General features: G+C 42.5%; 1 protein-coding gene and 1 pseudogene across 1 annotated transcript in view; one reads left to right on the plus strand and one right to left on the minus strand.

The window, feature by feature from the left end:
• DNMBP (dynamin binding protein) overlaps nucleotides 1-5,853 on the minus strand; it is a 41,770-nt gene extending 35,917 nt beyond the window's left edge. Inside the window, exon 1 of the mRNA XM_069460517.1 lies at nucleotides 4,619-5,853. Within this exon, the coding sequence (XP_069316618.1) occupies nucleotides 4,619-5,771 (1,153 nt within the window). The 5' untranslated portion in view covers nucleotides 5,772-5,853. The remainder of the gene's footprint in view (nucleotides 1-4,618) is intronic.
• A 4,765-nt stretch (nucleotides 5,854-10,618) lies between these two features.
• LOC138376145 (ATP synthase subunit d, mitochondrial pseudogene) lies at nucleotides 10,619-19,125 on the plus strand (annotated as a pseudogene).
• Nucleotides 19,126-25,025: the final 5,900 nt, after the last annotated feature.

Below are 25,025 nucleotides of genomic sequence, written 5' to 3' on the forward strand. Positions count from 1 at the left end.
CTGTTGAACTGCATTCAAAGGGGGTGTGGATCTATGTGCTGGTATAGTAATAATAGGCCTGAATATAGACTATTGCTGCAGAGACATCATGTTCACATATTTGCAATAAAAAGAAACCTTGAATATCAGAGTTCTGAAAACTGAACTGTCTGTATAACACTAGCAAAAGTGCCCTCAAATCTATGCAAGTTTTTCTTATCTTGGGAGAAAAACAAAACAGAGGATTTTCCTGCTCCACTGTAATTACTATCCAAAGTTTTAAGGAATTGCTTCTATTTCCTTATCATTTCCCTCCTAAGCTCCCTGTGATATGCTCTGCCTCTGCCTCTATTCCCCACCCATCTGCCACAGGCAAAGTTCTTTCCCCACCCACATCTTCTCTTGTATCTCTGCAGTGTATAACACAGTTGCACCCTCCTTTCCCAGCGCCTCCCCTCCATTGCGTGGACTCCCCTAACACAACACTTTTCTGCTCTTCTAAAGTTCATTTATACAGAATGAATCTGTGGCTGCGCTTCTGGCTTCAACTGTGACGATGTAGGAAAGCGCTGGCCTGGGCATCAAGAGACCCAGAGTCTGTCCCTGATCTAAGGCTTGGCTGAGTTACCTTGGACACACATTTCAATTCTCTGAGCTCTGTCTCCTCATTTCAAACATTGTTTACTGTGACCCACACTTTACATTGTGACTCAGTATATACATTTACACAATACATGTATATATGTCTACACACATGTATTAGTATTAAAGTATTACAAGCTTACTTTTACTACATAAGATGTACTCTGAAAGTTTTTTTTCTTTCTTTTTTTTTTTTTTTTTTTTGAGACAGGGTCTCACTCTGTTGCCAGGGCTAGAGTGCAGCAGCAGCATCATAGCTCACTGTAACCTCAGACTCCTGGGCTCAAGTGATCCTCCTGCCTCAGCCTCCTGAGTAGCTGGGATTAAGGCATGTGCCACCATGCCCAGCTAATTTTTCTATTTTTTGTAGAGACGGGATCTTGCTATATTGCCCAAGCTGGTTTCAAACTCCTGGCCTCAGGTGATCCTCCTGCCTTGGCCTCCCAAAGTGCTGGGATTATAGGTGTCAGCCACCACACCTGGCCTGAACGTTTTTTTAATTCATTTTTATTTTTTCAAAAATGCCAGTTGTAACCTACTAGATAGACTTCAAGACCCAATCATGAGTAGTTGGACATTATTTATAAAAACACTGGATTTGTTGATATGTAAGATTCCTTCTAGTAATAATGTAAGAGGATCCTACACCATAGCCTCCCAACCCTGAACTTTAAGCCTTAATTCTTACCTGAATTTCATATTTTTCTCTATAAGAGCTCTTCATTTAGATATCCTAATATCACATAAATTCAACACAGGTAACATGGAATTTGAAACACCAAGTCCCCTTCCCATCATAACTATATTATTAGCAAGTGCAAAACCTTAGTGCCAACCCATGGTCAAGTAAGGGCAGAGTAGTTCACACTGTAATATCCTTCCCACTGATAACCACGAACAACTCTTTACAAGGTATTTTAAAACCTAACTATATGTAAGCATTGAAAAGCCATCAAAAGCAGGCAGAAACTAGAGGTGCATGACTCAAAACAAGGAAAGCAAACTTAGGTAGGATCCACATTTATCCAGTTCCCCCCAGGGTGCTTCCCTAGTCTTTTAGCACTGGCGAATGAAGCAAAAGAGGAAAGCCAACAAGTGGCCTCTTACTGGGCTGAGGAGCCAGAGCTTCAAATCTGGGACTCTGAAGAGGCTTAACGGGGAAATCCTGGACAAGAGGAAGCCACAGAAAAGAGAGCCCCAGAATCTGTGCAGAAATTCCCCTCAAATCTGCAAGCTGTGCATGCGGATGATGCAATTCCGAGGAACCCGGCAGAAAGCACCAAGTGGAGGCCGAAAGAGCCCAGCAGATGTTCAGCCACTGTCTGGTGCTGGAAGACAGAGTTTGAAATGTGAGTCCCTCCAAGTTAGGAGGTTCAATAAACACTTCCAGTTTTCCACTGAAACCTCAGAAGAGCTGCACCTTAGGAGTAAAGACCACCTCTCAGGAGGACTAGGGGTCACAGCCTAGGACTAAGGGCAAAACCACAGCAGACCTGCCTAACAAACCTCAGATGGAGGCCTCCCTAGAAGGAACTATAAGGCAGGTGAGGAAAGAAGGCCTGGTAGATAGTCTGGGGAGCAGCCACTAAACAGGGCTGTGTTTCTCCACTGAGCGGGGGTCCGGTGGGGAACAGTGGGCGAGGAGGGGAGGAAGGGACGGGGCACTCCACTAGGACAACTACACTTGAGGTGCTCACTGGTCTCAGGGCAGATGTCCAGTGACTATCAATCTGGATCTCAGAGATAGGGGACCATGGAGTGACAGTCTGGTGGGGCAACTTGTAAAGGGGAAGGGAAGTATGTGGATTAACTAAGAAATGTTAATTTATGAGCATCTACTATGTTCCAGACATGTGATTTTTTTTTATTTATATAATAGTACCTGTCTCATAGTGAGACAGGTACTATTATCTTCATTTTATAAATAGAGGAATCCAAAACTCTAACAGGTTAAGTAATTTGTCTAGAGTTACACTATTGGTAAATGATGGAGCTGAGATTTCTTTCTTTCTTTCTTTCTTTTTTTTTTTTTTAAAGAAACAGGGTCTCACTTTGTTGCCCAGGCTGGACCACGATGGCACGATCACAGCTCATTGCAGCCTCTAACTCCTGGGCTCAAGGGATCCTCCTGCCTTAGCCTACTGAGCAGCTGGGACTACAGGTGCATGTCATGACGTCTGGCTAGTTTTTAAAAATTTTTTTAGAGATGGGGGTCTCACTATGTTGCCCAGGCTGGTCTAGAACTCCTGGCCTCAAGCGATCCTCCTGCTTTGGCCTCCTGAGTAGCTGGGATTACAGGTGTGTGCCACTGTGCCTGGCTGTGGAGCTGAGATTTGAACTCAAAGCAGACCAACTCCCATGCCTGTTTCCTTTCTGTAATTTCTGTTGTTACTGTGTAATGTTCAGGAGGGGTGACGGTGTGACAGCCAACAAAGAATGTTAGAAAGCAGAAAGAGTTCTAACAAAGACTAAGCTTTTGTTACAGGTTGAGGATGATACTAGGGGTATAAAATGGGGTACCGATTACGCTAAATATGAATATACTTTCAAAAGTTAAGTCCTCAAATAAAGAGCTGTAAAAGTGGAGCTGATAAGAGGTGGAACTGAGCTAGTTTCAGAGAGATCAGAGGGCGCATTACAACACTGCAGAGACAAGGGTTTGGCTCCTATTAAGTGAAACAGAATAAGCTGTGAGGACAGTGCGGAGGCTTGCTACAATAAGGAACTAAAGACAGGAAACAAAGTTCACAGAAGGAATAGATGTGGGGGAAGGCAATAGGAGCAATACAAAACGCAACGTAAGGAACTTATTATTTATTTATTTTTTAGCTGGAAGGAATTTAGAAGTCATCCAATCCCTATCATTTCAGAGAGAAAAAGCACCTAGAAAAAAAATGACTAGCTGCTAAATACCTCAGCAACTAAAGCCGGGTTTGGTTTCACTTTTATCTTTATAAATGCAGGTTGAGAGCCTGCTTTGTCCCTGGAAATTCAAGTTAAATCAAGCCCCCATTGGAGGACCACCAGATGAACCGCTGGCAGTTCCAGAATCACAGGAAGGCTTATCTTTTCAGTCTTTGAGGGCCCCCCTCGCCCCCCAGCACAAACCTAACCAGCCAGCCTGTTCTGAAGGAGACCTAGACCAGAAACCTTCCACTTATTTCCAGGAGGGTATGAGGTGGAATTTCCTGATTGTTCACATTCTCTGACTCTAACCCTTATCCTCCGATCACAACCTGGACTCCCCAAAATTGGGCAGAACCAGAAAGGCTGCTTGGCATGAGGACGACACACAACATGAAAAAAAGAAAAGGTTTAGCAGGGAGTCCAGTAATTATAAAAACCACACAGCAAAAATAAAGTTCATTTCAGAGAACTGAGGAAGAAAAGATACAACGGCAAGAAAGAAATAATCTCTATGTGATAAAAGACTCCTACTTTTCCCATTTTACAGATGACTTAGTTAAGGTCTGGTGAGATGAAGTGATTTGAATTCCTAACATGTACAAAGCACATTGTGCTTCGAAGCATTTTCTGAATTCCACGAGAGCTTTAGTGCTCATCATTCACTTAGGATTCCTGGAAGTCAAGGAGTGAATAATCTATAAAACGAGACAAGTCTTCTTTTCCACTAAAGTAGTTTAGGGATTAAGAGAAAAAAAAATATGCCAGGAAAATAAATTTTAGCTTGGTGCCCCCACAAGGGGAACACAAACATTAAAGAATGGAGAGATTAGACTAGAGATTAAGGCACCTGACAAAACCAAGAATGAATGAAATTTCCATGGGAATGACGTGTGCCACAGTTACCTATTCACAACACTGTATTTAATCTTGCTCTGTACAAGGCAGTCCAAAGGAATTGAATCTCTAAGGTTGCCCTCACTCAAGATACATGTGATAAGAACTCCAGGGCACAGGTTCTCCTGGTACCTGCTCTGACCACCCTTTTAATCTATTTTTATGCTTTATCCTTCTAAGAAGGCTGAGTTCATACCTTGGGTTTTCTTCCTGTTCTGTACAAACTCTGAGCGCCTCAGGGTGCTGGGTGCTGTGCGGCGGAAATAACTATTCCTTCTCCAAGTCTCTGGGCCGTTTAATTCTCTCTCTTCCTCTAAATGCCAGGTGTTCCTCTCCAGTAAAGGGCTCTCAGGAGTCCTAAAATGACTTCTTCCTTGCCCTCTCCTCGCGCACGGATTCTGCAGACCCTCTGGGATGATGCCGCCACCCCCCAGTGCCATCCGTCCTGGTTTGTCAATGCCATTATACTCCACATTCCCCATGTGACGGAAAAAATCTGTTCCTCTGTAATTATGGGATTCATACTCAATGTCTGCAAATGAAGTATCATAGCCTTTATTTTCTGTATCAAAATCACCCTGATCCATGGTACGAGTCTTTGCTTTGGGATAGATTTTATCATTCCAATAAACATTCCTGCCCCCTTTATAGTATCTGACAAATTCTTTACCTTCATTAATACCATTCAGATCTAAAAAGTCCACAGACTGACCATTAGTATAATTCTCAGGAACACGATATAAATTGTCGAGGTCTCTATAATAAAAATTAGTTTCTGGACAATCCTCAAGATTATAATTAAAATTCCTGTGGTCCATATAACACAGTTGAGGTTGACCTAAATTCCCTAAAGAATCATCCAAACTCCTAGAGCTCATCCATCGTTCAGCTTTTGTAGATTCCTTAGGATACTTATAATCTGCAAAGCCATTTGTCCTTCTGAATCCTCCAGCTTTACGAGTCACATCTGGGCTTCCCATAGGCCAATTATCCTTCGTCCCGAGGCTGAGAGTCCCATAAGCTACATTTTCTGGTCTGCTGTAGCCGTCACAGCCTCCGTGGTACAGCCGGTCCTTTCCACTTCCATTTGCTTCCCTGTAGTTCATGTAGCTTGGTTTACTCTGCTCAAAATCCCAGTATCCACAATCCCTTTTTCTGTAGGGCCGATTCTGCCCCTTGGCGCGGTACCTGGGATCCAAGTCATTTTCTCTGTGAAGTTCATCCAGCTCCACGGCACAGTTCCTTTCCCGTAGACGCCTGCAGTCTTTGTACTCCCAGCCGGAGCCCCAGTGCCTTTTCTTCTCCACTTCTCTTTCTTTGCTAGGCTCGTGGGTTTCACACATATTCATTGTGCTTAAAGACACAGGTTTTACTTCTCCTTTCCATGGGCTGGGTTGGGCTGTGGACAGGTGCAGTCTAGCCTAAGGCTGGATCTATCCTGCTTAAAATGTCTCCCAAAGCACTGAGAGACTCTTCCTGTTGGCTGGAGCACCCGAGAGATGTGGAGTTATTTAGACCTCAGGATCCAATCAGTGAGCTACTCTATCTTTTCCCTGGGAGGCCAGGAGATAATTAGTAACTAGTTCATGTGATTGGAGTTGGCAGCTTTGTTTGGCATTTGCCTCAAGCTGGTCAAACTGGCTTGACTGCTTTACTTGCTGAAGACAGAAACATTCTGCTACTCTAAACGCTGTGCAGAAAAAGCAATGTGAAGGAGAAACAGCCCCCTTTAAAGCCCCCAGATGAGGTCACATATCAGTCTCATTTGCCTCTTTGAACCTTTAGGAAGCCACCAGGGGTATAAATGAATGCTCTCACGTGCAGCTCAAACCGGACTTCCATTCCCCATCCTCTAAGTCCACCCTCCTAATCTGTGGACATCTGAAACCCTTCAGGACTCCCTTCCCTTTACCTAGAGCCAGAACTCTTTCTCCTTTGAGTGCTTTGCTATTATAGGGTTCAAGTTACCAGTGAGTGTATACTCAAATCACAAGCCATTCAAGCTCTCCTCTGGCAGACACATTCCCACTGAGGGAAGAAAAAGTACTTCCTTTTACTCCAGTCTGGTACATGAGTAATTTGACAGGGTAAAAACTCTTCTCCAGAAGAATAGCATTGTGTACACTTTCGTATTTTCCCAGATACATGTCATGCCAGAGAAGCATCCAAAACATTCATTTCCTAAATCTCTTTTCTAGCTATTATAATTCACACAACATATTTAGGAAGTAGAGGATGAGGCCAGAAATCAGAAAGGCAGGTATAAAATGCCTGTTTGCATTCAACGAACATTAGACAGATACCTATTATATACGCAGCATTGCAGAAGACAAAAAGATGAACACGTTCTTCCCTGCCTTATAATGCAGGAGCAATGAACTATATAAAGTAAGATCGAGTGTGGTAAGTGCTGTATAACAAACACAAACAGCAATGGCAACAAAGCATTGGTGTGGCCACTGGAGGCTTTGTGGACGTGGTGGCATTTGAACAGCGCCTTCAAGGATGAGCAGGATCTCTGCAGACTTTCCACACTCGGAGAACTAAGAGATGGGGAATAGTCTGAAGGATACAACAAGTGGGAAAAGTAATAAAAGGCTGGAGGGGTGGGTTGGCGCGGATCCCAAACGTTGTGAGTGCTGTTTATTTTATTCAATGGACAGTGAAGGGTTTTGAGTAGGGAAGGAACATGCTAAGAGACAAGCCTTAATGAGATTACTCTTTTATCTGTCTAGTCATTTATTAGATGTCCGGGAATGATTCCTTGAACTTTTATCTAATCCTTATTTGTGAAATAATATAAGGGACCCTCAGGAGACCAAGGTTATTTATATGCTTTGTTAATAATTAGATGTTTACTCTTGGGTAAACTAGTTATGCTCTCTGGGACTCAATCTACCCACCTATAAAATGAGGCAGTCGTCCTCAGCGATTCCCGATTCCTCCGGCTTTAACAATCTAGGGTTCTATTTTCCCTCCCAACTTCTTTTTCCTTTCCTCAAATACCTGATGTGCTATTAGGTGCCTTTTGGATTCTTTACTGATAGTTACTGGAGGAATCTCCAGACTGTCCAACCTTCTGATGCTCACGGGAGGTTTTCTGTTTGCTTGCTCTGTTCCCTGGTACCTTCCTGACCAAGGGCAGCGGCGCAGCCCTGGCAGCTCCGTGTTTTCAGTGTGTACCGCGTGCTATGATCAGCCCTAGGGAGTTGATTTAAGTTTTCGTTTCCATTTTCACCACCCTGCAAGGAGGGTGCGTATTATCCTTATTTCACCACAGAAAAAGAAATAGTGTGAGAGTTTGAATAACCCGCTCGAGATCACATAAGCTAGTACATAGAAGGGCTGTGGTTTGAACACAGATCTGTTTGCCTTCATGGCACTAGACTAGGAAGACTATCTTAAAATGTAGTCAACCCTTAATTTCCCTCACACCAAGCGAATAAACAAGTAAACCCTGTCCTGGTCTAATTCAGAAGCCGACCACTACTGAGGCAATTCATGCACCTCTTCCCTCCCCTGGACTACCTGCCCTTCCCTCTTTGTCTCCGGTCCTGGCCGACCTACCCTGCCCAGAGCTGGGCGTCCCCAGAGCACAGAACGCACAGACACTGGCACAGTAACACACAAGGCGGCCCCCACTGACTCACTCTGTGATCTATAACCTACTGCCTAAACCCAATAAAGATTGTGATCTGATTCACCAAACCAATAGGAAAGCAGTATTGTTTGGGACAACAGCCTCCACCGTGAGTTGTCAACAGAGTGACAGTGCAATACGGACAGAACACAGAGAGGAGGAAACAGGACACCCAGAAGTTCAATTTCTGCTAATAACCAGTTTGTAGCGATGCTTAATCTCTGTGGCTGTCGGTTTTCTTATGTGGTAAATGAGAAAGCTAATGGTTTCTTTGCCACTTTAAATCTAAAATTCTATGATCTTGCTTATTTCTAGCCCAATTAAAAGTAAAGATTAATCTTTCCCTAACTGTTATGGAAAACAAAGTTCTCTGTAGCAACTTGTTATCTTTGATAAAGCCGGTGTAAGAAAAACACACCTAGTAAATCAACCAAGAGAAGAGAGAAAAGAGAGGACTAAACCACAGGGAAGACAGATACTAGTTATTATCGTTGGGTAAGTGGAGAGTGAATAGTTGGTTATAATAGGGAGCCCCCACCCCTCCTTTTCTAAGTCTTAAGGCCTTTAGGGTATGAAAGACAGTTTGCAAAAAGGTGTCAACTGCCCCAGCTTTACCTCCACATTACTATGGCCGAAATCTAATTAAAGGCTGTGAGTGGGTTGCTGTTTTTGAGTGAAAAATCTGTGTACAAAGAAATGCAGCTGAGGGAAAGGAGAGAATAACTTTCTACTTTTATCAAGGCGAGGACTGCTGTTGAAATAGTAATACAACCCCGCAGATGGTCACCCCTCCCTTGGCGCTCCCCTTGACTTTACACGACGGCAACACTCCACTGGCCCTTTTCTGCAGCCCTAAAGAGAGGGCAGGTCATCACGCGCATCTGTGTGACGCCCAGGATGGGAAGAGATGCTGCCACCTATTCTAGAAGTGAGGCTGGGCCAGCAGGATTTGGGAGGAGAGAGAAAAGAGGGGGAAGCCAGAGGAAAGGTAAAGGGAGAAAACTGTAAAACAAACAAAAAACCGAACAAGAACATATAATTCCCTGAACTGTTAATGCCTCTGCAACTGTCCACGCCGTCCCTGCAGTCTGATGGTCAACCCCTCCTCACTTTCTAGGACTGTGCCCCAGGGACACTCGGATTCCTACAGTTCTTGCTATTTTCCAGAGCACCTTACAAATCTCTCTCTCATCTAACCTATGTTACTTCAGAGTACTTGCTTATCTCCTTTTATCATACGGAAGGTTCCTTGCGGGCAAAGACCACGTCTACCTTTTCTTCCTTTCCCCAGCACAGCTCCGTAGATGGGGTGCACAGTAGGTACTTAAATGTTTAATGATGATGCACGCAGCATTTATTTGGCACATGCTAGATGCTAGTAGAGGGCAGTCTAGCTTAGAAGTTAAGAGCACAGGATTTGATAGCCCTGGCTTTGAATTCCGACTGCCACTTACTAGCTGTATAATCTTGGAGAAGTTATTTAATCTCTCTAAGCCTATTTCTTCGTCTTTTCACTACCAAACCTGCCATGCTACTGCCTCTGAACCCATATGCTCTGCCTCCCTCCCGGTATAGTGGAGGAACTGTCCCTGTTCAGGGACACTCAGGCCACTCTCTCTGTTGGTCACTGGATCCCACCTCTCCTGACGGCTCACTTGGTTCTGGCAGTCAGGCCCTCTCTCCTGTTTCTTCAACACACCCACTCGAGCGGATCAGTCCTGTGAGCCTGTGAACACGTGCTGATGTTTCCCATCTTCCGAACAACTTTCTCTGGCCCCATCCATGTCCTCTCCATCTACCATCCTGTTTCTTCGCTTTCTTTTATAGCAAAACTCTTTGACAGGCTTTGGAGCATGTCAAATGCTCAATGCCTCTCCTTCTTTACCTTTCTTTCTCTCTTTAACCCACTGCAATAGGGCTTTTTGTTTCTTTTAGAAACAGGATTTTGCTCTGTTGCCCAGGCCGGAATACGGAGAGACAATCATAGCTCACTGTAACCTCAAACTCCCAGGTTCGAGAGCTCCTCCTGCCTCAGCTACCAGGGTAGCTGGGACTACAAGTGTGTGCCACCACACCCAACTAATTTTCTTACTTTTTTGTAGAGACAGGGTCTTGTTATGTTGCCAAGGCTGGTCTTGAACTCCGGGCTCAAGCGACCCTCCTCCATCAGCCTCCCACAGTGCTGGGAATACAGGTGTAAACCACTGCGCCTGGCCTCCAATAGGGCTTTTGTTCCATCATCATCACTTGAGTGCTCTTGACAAGGGCACCAAATGCAATGGTCATTTCTGAGACTTCACCATACCTGGCCTCTCAGCAGCTTCTGCAACCCAGTCACTTTCCCTTTCTTATAACTGTTTCTTCTCTTGGCTTTCCTTCTGCTTCACTGCCTGCTCTTCTTTGCTGGCTCATCTCCCTTGTCCCCCCGCCATGCTCCTAAACATTGCAGTGCCCCAGGTCTAAGTTCTGGATCATCTTCTCCTATATTCTCGATTACCCTGCATGCAGTAGGAATTCAGAAATACTGACACGACCAGGAACGTGGTTTCGACTCCTATGGTGCAGCTGCCTCTCAGGCTGAGGCTAATTGGGAGGAGTTGTAAAGCAGACTCCATTGCTATAGCCAAAGAGGCTGCTTGGAGAGGGGTCTGGAAACACAAGAAGAAGGCACCTGTGACAGAAAGGTAAGTTCCCCAACTGAGGAAGAAACAAGCATTGGTGAGAAGAGACAACTGACTGGGAGAAGTGGGGCAAAAACAGGAAAAAGAATCTGGGGGCTCTGTTAAAGTAAATAAAAAGACTGGGATATAGTAAAATATGAGGTGCTTTGGGTAATTCTGATATACTCTGAAGGGTGTGAATGTTCCAGATGGAACAGGTTCAGGCTGAGCCTCTTTTCTTTCCATGTGTCTGTGCTCTCTCTTTGGAAGTCTCACTAAATGCCACAGCTTTAAATAATGTTTATGTGCTCTCAATTCCCAGATTTATGTCTCCAGCCCTGACCTCCCCCCTGAACTCTGGGCCTGTATATCAAGCTGCCTAATCAATACTTCTACCCGGATGTCTTGTGGGCAACTCAACTTGACGTAAGCAAAGCTGAGCTCCTGAGCTCTGGCCCCGTCCCCCTTCCCCAACAACCAGCTCCCCCAGCAGCCTTCAATTAAGGGCAACTCTGATCCTTCCATGTGCTCACCTCACCTCCTTGACTTTTCTCATTCTCTTACATCTCACGTGCAATCCACCAGCAAGTCCTACTGGCTCCAACTCAAAATATGCCCAGAGCTGAGCACGTATCACCATCACCACTGCTGCCGTCCTGGTCCAGGCTCAGCATCCCTTGCCTGGGTCACTGCAGCAGCCTCCTAAGTGGTCTCTCAGCCTCTACCTGTGTCTCTTCTGTCTATTCGCAAAACTACAGCCACAGTGCCTCCGTTAAGTTTTAAGTCAGGTCATATTACTTCCATGCCCAAAACCTTCTGGTGGTTTCTCTTTTTACTCTGAATGACGAACTACAAGGCCTGTGCTGTTGCTCTAGCTGAACTGGCCTCCTTGCTATTCCTCAAACACCAGGCATACTCTTGTACTTGCTGTCCTATCTGCCTGGAACAATCCCCACACCCCCAAAAATGGCTCGGCTGACTCCCTACAATCTCACTTTTCAGGAGGTCATCTCTGATTTCTTTTCTCCATAGATTGTTTTGCCTTCTAACATACTATATATTTGTAGTTTTGCTTACGTACTGTCTCTCCCTATGAGGGCAGAGATCACTGCTGTGACTCCAGAACACTGCCTGGAGTCTAGCAGGCACTCAATAATATGGGCTGAATAACTGTCCTGTCTTTTGGGTCTTGCTACATCTGGTAAATGGTAAAAGGAGGCAGCACACTCAGGGAGGGGTATGATGACAGGAATGCTCATGACTGAAGGTCTCAGGCTAGCTGACGAGTTCTTTTACAGTACAGTACTGCAATGCCTCAGTGAAATCTGAAACCTATACTTACAGTACCTGGATCTATTCCAGCTTCTCCACCCTTCTGCCTGGAGCTGAGAGTGAGGAAATGTTTGCAGAGCTATAGTACAAACTGCTGCACACAGTGACTCACAGGTCAGTTATGATGCATTTAACCATTTTAAGCTACATTTCTTGACATACACTAAACCATCTATCCTAAAAGGAAAAACTAGTTTCTGTCCTGAATTAACATAGACTATTAATGGGTTCTGACTATGTTTGCTGTTTAACACCAGGATGAAATCCTTTAGAACTAACACCCTGCACCAGATGCTATGCAAGTTGGAGATATTTGCTTTTCTCTTATGTATGAGAAACTAGAAAGATTGTTATTTCCTTTACATAAACTTTCATCATCTTAAAAGACTACAAACTGATTTGGCTAGTTCACTCTATTATCTTTCTCTAGTTTGAGAAATAATTTTTTTTTTTTTTTTTTTAGTTTTTTTCCCCCTAGGCACAAGATCAGTGCAAGAGAAAGAATTCTTACATCTGAAGTATTCTAAGGAGTCTTCAGAATGACAAATTGCTTCTGTATATAGAAAAACTATACTTTCAAATTTTAAAAATCTGTCTAGAATATTATGTATCACTTTAGTGTAAAATGTTATTGTTCCATTATCAGTAATTCTCTAACTTGTTAATCTATTGTCTCTCTTTAGCAGACCTTAGATCCCACCCAATATCTTGCTGAAAATATTACTTTCCTGAAAAACATATTCTGATTTAATTTGCAACAGTCATCATTAAAAATTACTCTTAGAGTCTCTGGTCAACCTTCCCCTTGGCATTACCTTAAAGGCTGGGAAGAGGGAGGTTTAAGAGCAAGGTTCCTGATGTGGAGGAGGGAGGCTGACTCACTCTGCACTTACTCATCCACTGCACTCATTTAGAACAACAGGGTCCTGGCTGTGACCAACACCAAAAGTAAATCTACAGTCATGATTCCAAGGCAGCAAGTCAGACAGGATGATTAACTACAGAAGTCAATATCAGTATGCTCACTAGAGTTTCAAAGACACATAAATATGAATAATACTGTGTCTTTTTTATTGATCAATATGTAGCCAGTATCTGGCTCATAGTATGTGCTCAAGAAATATTTGCTGAGTAAGGAAATGAATGCACACCCTACTCATCAAATTCAAGCATGTGAACCTCACCTAGAGGTAGATAAAGACAATAATATGCTAAAATGAGACTCTCTCAGGGTGACACTATGTAGTTCTAATTAAGGCTTCTAAAAGTAACATGTGTGGGACACCTGCAGGTCTGAGGACTAACCCTTACTGTTTCTACTGCTTCTGAAGTCAGACAACCTATTCATCAGATTTGAAGGTACTGCGTTTTAGATATGAACTTTAACTTGTTAATTAGCAACTCATTTGACTGGAAGCTCCTTGAGGACAGAGAGCACACCTATAATGTTCATCACCGTATACCCTGCCCTTAGCACAATGCCTGGCACACGGTAAAATATAAACACGGACGTATTTCCTGGATGCATGGGTGACTGACCTGAATCCCATACTAAGGCCCATAAAACGACAATTTCACTTCCCAAAACACAATAGGCACAAATACCATCGAGTGTTCTACCCTGACTCCACATGGAAATTCCAAATTTAAAACTCCTAACACCCAGTCAGAGCCAAACACTGGCTTACCCAGAACTATTCATACTAATAACTGGGCTTTATATTTTCAATAATTGAAGTCTAGGTTATTTGGACCACCCCTCTCACAGGAAAAAAGCTTAAAAAGTTAGCAGAAATATAAAAATATCTTCTTAAAACCATCAATATTCTGACAAGATGGTTAAAAAAAAAGTACAGGCCAAAACCAAAGGGAAAGCTGGAACCCAGAGAGGTAACTGACCACAGGAATGTCCTGCCTTCAGGCATTTGCCAGCCCCAGGAAACCTGACCTTTTGTTTGACTAGCCCACTGGGAGAAGGGTCAAAAATTCAAAGCCAGCCGGCCTGTGGCTCACGCCTGTAATCCCAGCATTCTGGGAGGCTGAGGTAGGAGGATCACTTGAGGTCGGGAGTTTGAGACTAGCCTCAGCAAGAGCGAGACCCCATCTCTACTAAAAATAGAACGAAATTAGCTGGGCAATTAAAAATAAAAAGATTTAGCCAGGCGTGGTGGCACACTTCTGTAGTCCCAGCTATTCGGGAGGCTAAGGCAGGAGAATCCCTTGAACACAGGAGCTGGAAGTTGCTATGAGCTAGGTTGATGCCCTGGCACTCTAGCCTGGGCAACAACGCAAGATTCTGTCTAAAAAAAAAAAAAAAAAAAACCCAAAAAACCCCAAAACTTCAAAGCCCAGGCTTTTGCAAGGTGAGGAGTCTAAAAGGAGATGTTTTCTTTAATATGTTAAGATTCCAAAGAACCGCTGAGGGTGAACTGGAATTGGACCAGCCTTCTTGTGAAATTACAGCTGGGGTTCCAACACCTTGGTCATCCAAGGTATAGGGTATATCAAGCCTTGAAATTGGTTTAAGTTGAACCTGGGCTAAGAACAACTAGTGTTTGCATGTAGAAATTCCTTCTTGGCATTTCTTGGGAAATGTACATGTCTTTCCAAATCCTAAGAACAATCAGTTGAGAAATCTGGAAAATAAGAGGAAGTACTAGAATTCTCCTGTGAGAATAAAGCCTAACAATAAATGTAGAGATGTTATGGGTTTGAAGGAATCCACAATGTCAAGTTGAATGCAAGAGCATGGAATACTCTAAAGTTGACATTTACAGGAACTAGGAAATGGTTCCAGGTCAGGGTCAGGATCTGAACAGTTAGTTTTGCTAGTAGTTGCTGTGTTATACATGTGTTTATAAGTGTGTGTGCTCATAGCCCTGTGTGCTGCTGCTACAGTAAATCATTCTTGCAAATAAAATAAATATTAATAAGCTTATTTGTATGGTATGCTTTATAAAAATCTTGTGATCATCCTAGAAATATCAAGTTTTGGAAGCAAAGTAAGTCCTTAAATTGGCAATTCTGGCACCTGATTCTGTGTAGTGTTAAATCTTGCTCAGAGAGGCAAATGTTCCATTATTTGGATGCTACCCAACAATGTTTGCCCAGTGTTTTCCAGTGCTTAATATTTTCTATAGGTTACAGTTCTCTGTAAATATTTTAACAGAAGAAATGCAAAGATGAGATGTGAATAATGTTGTGAAATACTCCTACACAAAATCAGAAACTCATCCAAAATTTGAATTTGGCAAAAGCAATGTCAATTTCAATGACAAAGTGAAAATCAGAACAAGCAGACAAAATATTTTCATTGTTAAAAAAGAAAATGGGCTTACATGAGCCCTGTCTGGAGATACTTTTGGATACACCCTTAACAATTCAACCAATGTCAACATAAAATAAAAAATTTTTTTTCTAAGTCTGGGATAGTAGCCACAAAACAAAGATCAGTACTACTAAATAGGGTAACTCATGCTTTGTGTATTTAAAATTCTGTTGTAAGAATAACTTTTAAATACTAAATATTTGTGGTATTATCTTTTCATTTTTAAATGATTTTTATTTGACATTTATTTTGTGCTAATGTTCCCTTCTTTTAATGTTTTATATTATTAAATGACTATTATCATGTTTTCTGATACTATAAATATTTTATAGTTATGTAAGATGTTAAGGTTAGGGGGAGGTGAGTGAAGGGTATATGGGAGCTCTGTATTATTTTCGCAACTTTTCTATAAATCTAAAATTATTTTAATAAAAGTTAAAAATGCTTTGAAAATGTTGATAATGGGGAAGGCTATGTATGTGTGGGGGGCAAGGGGTATATGGGAAATCTCTGTACCTTCCTCCCAATTTTGCTGTGAATCTAAAACTGCTCTAGAAAAGTTGAGTCTCTTAAAATAAAAAAAGTCTATGAGGTAGAGAACATTTTTACATGTCATGAAAATATATAATCATATCACATTTTGGTTCATAATAACAACATACTGTGCATTTATTTCATATATAAATACATGACCTCTGAAAATTTTAGTATAAGCCTATCACAAGAAAAGTATTTATTATTGATTATGGTCACTACTGTTATTTAAGAATGTGTAAACAAAGAGTTTTTTTTTTTTTTTTTGTTGAGACAGAGTCTCACTTTGTTGCCCAGGCTAGAGTGAGTGCCGTGGCGTCAGCTTAGCTCACAGCAACCTCAGACGCCTCGGCTTAAGCGATCCTACTGCCTCAGCCTCCTGAGTAGCTGGGACTACAGGCACACGCCACTATGCCCGGCTAATTTTTTTCTATATAGATTTTTAGTTGTCCGTGTAATGTCTTTCTATTTTTTAGTAGAGACGGGGTCTCGCTCTTGCTCAGGCTGGTCTCGAACTCCTGACCTCGAGCGATCCACCCGCCTCGGCCTCCCAGAGTGCTAGGATTACAGGCGTGAGCCACCGCGCCCGGCCTACAAAGAGTTTTAATAAAATACAGAGTAAGTTATAATTTAGGATTCATCAGGAATTTCAATTTCTTGTCTCTGAATTCCAAAGATTACTAACTTTCAGGAATTTGGAAACATCAGCTGACCACAAATGAGTGACAGCAACAAATGCAAATCCCCTCTGGAGTCAGGTGCCTTCATCTCTTCATCTCAGGTCCTAAAATTTTCCAAATACTATGACCAGGACAGTAAAAGATACCCAGACACACAAAGAGTCTAGACCACGTGAACCAGGCCCATGTGACTTTAAAACAGTCCCACTAAGACTGAATATCTTAGACTCATACACAAACTATAAGACAACTATGCTTGCCATGTGTAAAGAAAATAGGAAACAAGTTGAAAGATACCTTCAGGACACAGGAAATTATAAAAGGTTAACATACCACATATGGAAAAAAAAAATGGAGCTTCTAGAAAATGAGTGCTCATGACTTCATAATTGCAGGGTCTTCAAAAGGAGCAACAGCTACAATGAAGAACCTCACTGTGGGTCTGGCCCAGCACTGGACTATTTTGCTACATTAACCGTGTCTGAGAAGGCAGGTGGCATCTCTGTGCTGGCAGGCGCCAGCTCCCCAGGAGGCCAACTCAAAGTAACAACAGAGGGAGGAGATCTCAGAAAGCTCTGGGAGATGGAGCAGGCAATTCAATCCAATTTCATCCAGTTAAACGAAGTTCCATTGATCAGGTATTTAACGAATCCCTCTCCTGTAGAACGTGTAGAACGCCACACCAGGTATGGGGGAAATTACACACTAACAGGCAGTATCTCTCTTCTCAGTAGGCAAATAAACAACCAAATATAATACTGATCAGATTAGGTAAATGCTGTATTGAAAGTTCTTTAAATCTCAGGCTTTAAATTTCAAGATTAGAGATTGTACAGAACTAGATTAGAGGAGTATAGTCTAGTTAATCAAACTGATTAACTTCCACCACTCTTGAGGGACTGCTTATATTGTTACATACACCTTTTATGAAGACAGAAAAAGATAACCTTAAGACGAATTGTCCGTGATTACAAGGAATAAATAATTTCATCATGTTAGCAATAGATATAAACAATACATCTACTGAAAAATCAATCAAGTCAACATTAACATACCGAGAGGTGTATTTGGTGGATTCAGATTTTACAAAGTTTTCCTGATTGAGACTCTACCCACCTACTGTAGGTTTTTCACAGTATTAAACATTTAGCAGTTTAAAAAAATAGTAAGCGCCCAGGCTGAATTATTAAACTAGCCTGAAAAAGGTCAGGTGAATTAAAAAGACACACCAGCCTCATCACATAGCACCAGTCCATTAATCCATTTAAAGACACTGCACAGTGTTCTTAAGCACAGAAGACATAACATTTCTGTGGAACACTATTAATTCTAAGAAGTGTCATTACTGGGAATATTGGAAAATTCCTGCCACCTAGAATTTGGGAGACTTTTGTTCTCCCACCCATATATCTAATGCAAGAACAGTTAACAGGTATATCTTGAAACTTGTAGGTATGGGAAGTGATGGAGAATGCTGGAGTTTGCTGTGGCTCTGGGGACGTAACACCCAGCCAGCCAAGGGTCCCTGAGCATTCCTTTCCAGGCGCTCTGAAATCAAGGTATCTGGTATTTCCCCAAGGGCTCCGATATTTATACTTAAATGCACACCTTTTTGGGGACATGTTTAAGCATCTATCTTTGTGCTGTGGCTTGAGAGTAAATGTTGCTGCTGCCCTTTTCAGCACAGTGACCAGGGCCCAGCTGCCTGGCTGTCACCTAATCAATCACACAGAGTTTACTCTAGGACCCTCCTGTCGCCACATCTCCAAGTCTGCAGTAGTTCCCTCAGAACTGTGCCCACATGCACAGCAGTCCATTCCTGAGCATATTTTGGACAGAGGTTTCCTCTCTTTCTGCAATACCATCTGCTTTCCATCTTTCAGAAAATCACTCAAAATTTTATTATATGCACAATAATTATGTAATCTGTAAAATTATCTATATTATTATATACAAAATTATGTTATTCCAATAATACTCTTTCTTGGTGGAATTTTTTTATTAAATATTTTTCACTGATGGGCTGTTGGGGTTGGTGAAGGATCCCAAGAAGGCTGGGCGAAAACTTGCCCTAAAAGCCATTGACTGGGTAGCTTTTGGAGAGATCATATCTCCAAACCAAAAGGCTATTGCTAATTCCCTGAAATCTTGGAATGAGACCCTCACCCCCAAGTTGGCTGCTCTACCTGAGAATCCACCAGCTACAGACTGGGCTTACTACAGGGCCAACATGGCCAAGGCAGGCTTGGTGGATGACTTTGAGAAGAAGTTTAATGCCCTGAAGGTTCCTGTACCAGAGGATAAATACACTGCCCAAGTGGATGCTGAGAAGATGTGAAAACTTGTGCTGAGTTGGTGTCTCTCTCAAAGGCCAGGATTGAGGAATAGGAGAAACAGCTGGAGAAGATGAGGAACATAATTCCATTTGATCAGATGACCATTGAGGACTTGAATGAAGCCTTCCCGGAAAACAAGTTAGACAAGAAGAAGTATCCCTAGCAGCCTCACCAGCCAATGGAGAATTTATAAAATTGAGTCTGGGGGGCCCTTATATTACACACAGTGGACATTAAAAATAAAAATAATTATGTAGTTAAAAAATATTTTTCATTTACTCTTAGAGACCTAAGGTGGAAGGGGAGGCAGCTGTGTATGCTCAGTCTCCCATCCTGCTCCTGGCTCTCTCGACCGCGATCCTTCCACTCTAATTTCCTATTGGAGTCCTGCTAGTCCTAGATTCCCAGATTATTCTTTGTTATTTACATTTCTGATGACATCTCAGCTCAAAGGCCTCTGGTACTCAGGCCAAAAGTGACATGCAGTCCCATTCTCCCTGGAACCCAGACCACTTGCAGTTTGTTGCCTGCCTCTCCTACTTTTCCTACTTTATGAATTATTTCTGAGTCTGGTGAATATGAATGAAGTCTTCTCCAGAGGCTGATCATCCCCAAATTAAGGGACAGAATTTGAATTTCTGAATATGCAAGGTAGGAAGCAGTAAACTGTAGTAGTTAAAAACATAAGCTTAAATCCTAGTTCCCCTGGCAAATTACTTAATCTCTGTAAGCCTTAGTTTCCTCATCTATGAAGTTGCTATACGGAATATCCCTGTACCTTTAGGCTGGCTATGAAGACTCTTTGTGTAAGCAAAGGGAGCGGGGCTAATATGCTAATAAATATTAGCTATTATTATTGTTGATGAAATCTAGTCCCTGGACCACAAAGATACACGACCCAGTTTTCTCATGAGTCTTAGCCTGGAAGTCTAGTCCTTAATAAAGCCAAGTTAAAGAAAATTATATTTAGGGACCTCCCATCTGCACAACTGCTGTGGATGCTACAGCAGTACAGGAGATATAAATGTCAACAACGGTATGATGTCTCTGAGGGTTGAGATTCCTTATCTGAGCAGCAAATGAAGTCAGGAGGCTACCATGGTCATAGGGTATATCAAGACAGAGCAATCTATTAATAATTGTGGTGATAGAATAGAAAATTAGGTAGTAAAAATGTAAATCATTCTTTGCTGATCAAAGATGGTAACATACCCCTAAAACACATGCGTAAGCTGTTACCTGCTCTTACAAGTATCAAGAAACCAGCATATATTATTCCCAGATCACTTACCTCTAAGTTGCTGGAGTTCCACATTCAAACTTTCAATGTTGCTCTCACAGAACTCAAGATTCTCAAGGGTCTCTGCCCTTAATGATTCATCCTGCTTCTCCTCCAGCAGTAAGTTTAGCTCCTCTTGAGCCCTGTTGTACATATCCAAGTCCTGCTCCATCTCCTGGATCTTCACCAACACTAGGGGACAGGGGGAAGTTTGGTCCATACTCTTTTCCGTGTGCTCAGGGCCCTCCTTTTCTAGGGTCTCATAGCCAGGAGAGTGATGGGTCAGGAGCTTGGGGGACGCTGCGTTCATTCTCTGCTGTGCCAAGGGAGGCAGGGGAGCTGGGCGAGAGGGTCGCACAGCCAAGGGTGGTGCAGGTTTTGGGTTCTGGTCAACCAGCAGATGGGGAGAAGTGGATGCCGGAGTACAGGGACGGGGTGGCGGTGGCCTTAGGACCTTTCTCCTCTCGGGCAGCTCCTGCTGGGTGATTAACTTTGAGGAACCTCGGACAATATCCTTCTCGGAGTTAAAGTCCATGATGGAAAAGTGGCGTAAAATTTTATCTGGCTCTGTGCCAGGCCCTGCCAGGCTCTTCTCAAACTCTATCAGTTGTTGTGTCAACTTAGAATCCAGGTCAACGCTGCCATCTCCCTGTGAAAGCGTCGTTGACTCCACAGCGAGCCCCTTGCCTTGCGGACTAGGCTTCATCTCCGATCTCTCTGATGTGGAGTAAAAGCTGGACACATTTTCTTTGGGTATAAGGTGCTTTTTAGCACACCTGGCTATGCTCTGGAGCTGAGAGCTCAACTGGCTGGGTTTGACCACCCTGGAGGCTGAAAGTGAGGAGCCCCTGTGAAGAGGGGGCACCGGCCTCTGAAGAGTGTTCGGCTGGGAATACGCTCTTTTGGGAGGTAGGCTGGTGTAGTCTCTAGTCCTTGCTTCCAGAGGAAGAAGGTCAGAGTACTGTTCTGAGCGTGGGTGGCTCCCTCCGGCTGCAGAGTAATACTGGCTTTTCTGCAGTCTGGGATGAGAAGGTACCTGAGGTTGGGAGGAAATACCGTTGGCTACCCCCAAAGGGTCCATCGTGGAAGAGTCTTTGGCAAGAGGCTTTTCGTGCTCCACGCCTGGGCTTCTCGGGGGCCCTCCTGAGGTGCCTTCATCCTGGTAAGAGTTTATGTTTGCCTCATACTCAGAAGTCAGATGACCTAGGGGAGAGGTGGATGTTTCAGAAATAACATAGCTGGACTTCTCTGCCTCATACTCACAAGATTCATGACTTTGTTCCTCTACTACTAAGGAATCCTCCAAACAACCCAGAGAAGTTTCAGGGATCTTGGCAAGGTTGCCTTCCTGAGGCAGGGCCATGTTTTCCTCCATCTGTGCGCCAGGACATAACTTCACAAACCGGTAAGGAAAGACGCCTGTCCTGCCCTTCAGCGAGCCTTCTAGCCAGCCATCTTCCAGGGTCGCCAGAATTCGGATTTTATCCCCAACCTCAAAATCCAGTTCATTCGGCTCCAGGGCTTGGAATCTGTAGAGGGCGATCCCGTAGGTCCCCGGCTGCCCGTCATCCTCGTCTGGCCCCCTCTCTTCTTCTTCTATGGGGGTGTCTACTTCACCGTTAACAAGGCCGTCATCTTGATTTCCAGAACTTACCAACTCATCCACAGTCCGCAGGGGCCCCAAAAGCTCTACAAAACCTTCCGGAAAAATGCCTCTTCGGCCCTCTAACTCCCCCTCAAACCAGCCTGGTTCGGGAACTCCAATAATGGTAATCACATCCCCTTCCCTGAAGTCCAACTCCTCATCCAGCTGGGCAGAAAGCCCCATCAGGGCCCGGGCTTGTCCCATGGAATATTCAGGAATCTCAAGCAGGGCACTCTGGGAGTGCCACTGCTGGCTCTGTGAGGAGAGGCAGAGCTCGCGGACACACGACGATGGGAAGAAGCCCCGGGCACCCCAGCAGCTTCGGCCCTGCAGCCAGCCTGCAGCGGGACTGCCATCGAGAATCACGAGGTCACCTGAAGAAAGAGAGACAAAGAGAATGACCTCAGTTATCACCCCAGCAGGACGTTCTTATAAAAGTACAACTCATCATTTTAAACAGCTACCAAATTCAAGGAAATATACACCTAGGGTTTTAAGAGCATGAACACTTGTGACAATTTAATAAATGGAAAATTCCTATAAACCTATGGTTCTCAAAGAGTGACCCATGGGGAACCCAAGGGGTGGGTCCCTGAAATCCTTTCAGGGGCTCTGTGAGCTCAAAACCATTTTCACAATAACACTAAGATTTTATCTACATTTTTCATTGTGTTGACATCTGCAATGATCGTGCAAATGCAATGGTGGGTAAAAATGCTGGCAATGTATAAACCAAGGGAGTGGCAACAAATTACAGGAATTGTCACTGAATGGTCACTGTATTCTTTACCACCCTGCACTCATGGTTTTAAAAAAAGACAAGATCACTTAAAAACATCCTTGATAAAACAATATAAATAATTCATTGTGACAATATGGGAATTACACATAAAACACTTTTACTGGCTGTCTCAAGGAGAAGTGCTTGAGCAACTGAGGAGTGATATTGGTTTACATTTTTATAAATCATTTTACTTTTTTTGTTTTAAATCATTTATTGTTTTTAGAAACAAGGTATCTGTTATGTTGCCCAGGCTGGACTGGAACTGGGCTCGGGCGATCCTCCGTCCCAGTCACCCAACTAGCTGGGACTATAGGCATGTGTCACTGCACCCGATTGTAAATCTTTACACCATTTTATGTGCAAGAATGATTGACAGACAACTGTGGTTATTCAGGCTTAACTATCTGGCAGACATTTTCTCCAAAACGAAAGAAGTGGTCCGTAACATCAAGGAAAACAAGTGACAATACTTGTTGCCAATGATAAAATTCCAACCTCTAAGCAAAAATTAGAATTTTGGAAAACTTGTACCTCCTACCATAATGTGACAGCTTTCCTATACTTAAAGATGTTTCTGATGATATCACTATAAATATTAACAGATAATTTTTTGATATTGTATAATGAAATGTTCAACATTTGGAAAAACTGACTAACTCACTGAATCAATATTTTCCAATGTATGACATTATAAAATCATTTAGGGCTAAAGATTCATTCCAAAATCAAGATAAATTAATGGATTTTAGTATAATAGTAGGAAAGGTTCACTGATATAGTGATATAGATGCCACACTGCAATTATCCCTTAAGAAACTACCATTTGTTGCATTTTGGTGCAGTATCAAAGATGAATATTCATAATCATCTGAAAAAACTATTAAAATACCCCATTTTGCCTCCCTTTACATATGTGTGTGAAGCTGGATTTTCTTTATATACTTCAACCAAAACAACATATTGCAACACACTGAATACAGATGCAAATATGAGAATCCAGTTTTCTTCTATTTAGTCAAACATTCAAAAGATTTACAATCGGGTGCAGTGGCACATGCCTGTAGTCCCAGCTACTTGGGAGACTGGGACTGAGGATTGCTTGAGCCCAGTTCAAGTCCAGCCTGGGCAACATAGCAGATACCTTGTTTCTAAAAACAATAAATGATTTAAAACAAAAAAAGTAAAATGATTTATAAAAATGTAAACCAATATCACTCCTCAGTAAATTTTTTTGTTCGGAAAACTAGTTATTTTTCAGAAAAAATGTTATTTAAATTAATATGTAATGGGCTTTTAAATGAATTGATAATTTTTTTAAGTTCCCAGTTCTAATAACTAATATGACAAATATCAATAGATATAGCCCAAATAAGCAAAAGCTCTTTAGGGGTCTCAATAACTTTTAAAAGTGTGTAGGAATCCTAAAACCCAAAAGTTTTCTAATCAATGGTGCCCAGCTTAAAAAAAAATAAAAACACAAAAACCCAAAGTTTGAAAAACACTGCTATAAACAATGTTACTGTAACCCACACCACTGGATCAGTTTGTAAGTGACAAAAGAATATCCTATAGCCCTTTGGATAGGGTTCATCATTAACTGAATTTCTAGCACTAAATTTTATTCATTATCAAATATGTAACAGGTAAAGAAGTTTTCAGGAATGGGTTCTCTGAGGTAAAGGTCATGAGCAGTAAGCTCTTCATCCATTTTCTCCGTAGTTCTTGAGCTATCCCTATCCTGAAAATACATTATAAGATCTTAAAAGAATTTTCTAGTAATCAGCACTTTTGTTTTTGAAAGTAACCAATTTTCAGGCTATCTTCACAAAACATAAGCTGAACAGTTAGCGTCTGTCTTACTGAAAAACTTGAGGTAAAACAAAGGATAACAGCACGGTATTTGTTTCTGGAAAAACTATAAAATTCAGTCGTATGATTTACCTCAGTTTTTTAAAAAAAATGACTCTATAATTTGGTAATCAATTGTTTTATAACAAACTCTTAATTATCTGATTATAAACTGTTCATTTGTGGATTATCAATTTTAATCTTACAGTTAAGATTAAAGTTAATCTTGGCCGGGCGCGGTGGCTCACGCCTGTAATCCTAGCACTCTGGGAGGCCGAGGCGGGTGGATTGCTCAAGGTCAGGAGTTCGAGACCAGCCTGAGCGAGACCCCGTCTCTACTAAAAATAGAAAGACATTATATGGACAACTAAAAATCTATACAGAAAAAATTAGCCGGGCATAGTGGCGCATGCCTGTAGTCCCAGCTACTTGGGAGGCTGAGGCAGTAGGATCGCTTAAGCCCAGGAGTCTGAGGTTGCTGTGAGCTAAGCTGACGCCACGGCACTCACTCTAGCCTGGGCAACAAAGTGAGACTCT

This window comes from Eulemur rufifrons, chromosome 28 (assembly GCF_041146395.1).
Source record: "Eulemur rufifrons isolate Redbay chromosome 28, OSU_ERuf_1, whole genome shotgun sequence".
Classification (NCBI taxonomy): domain Eukaryota; kingdom Metazoa; phylum Chordata; class Mammalia; order Primates; family Lemuridae; genus Eulemur; species Eulemur rufifrons.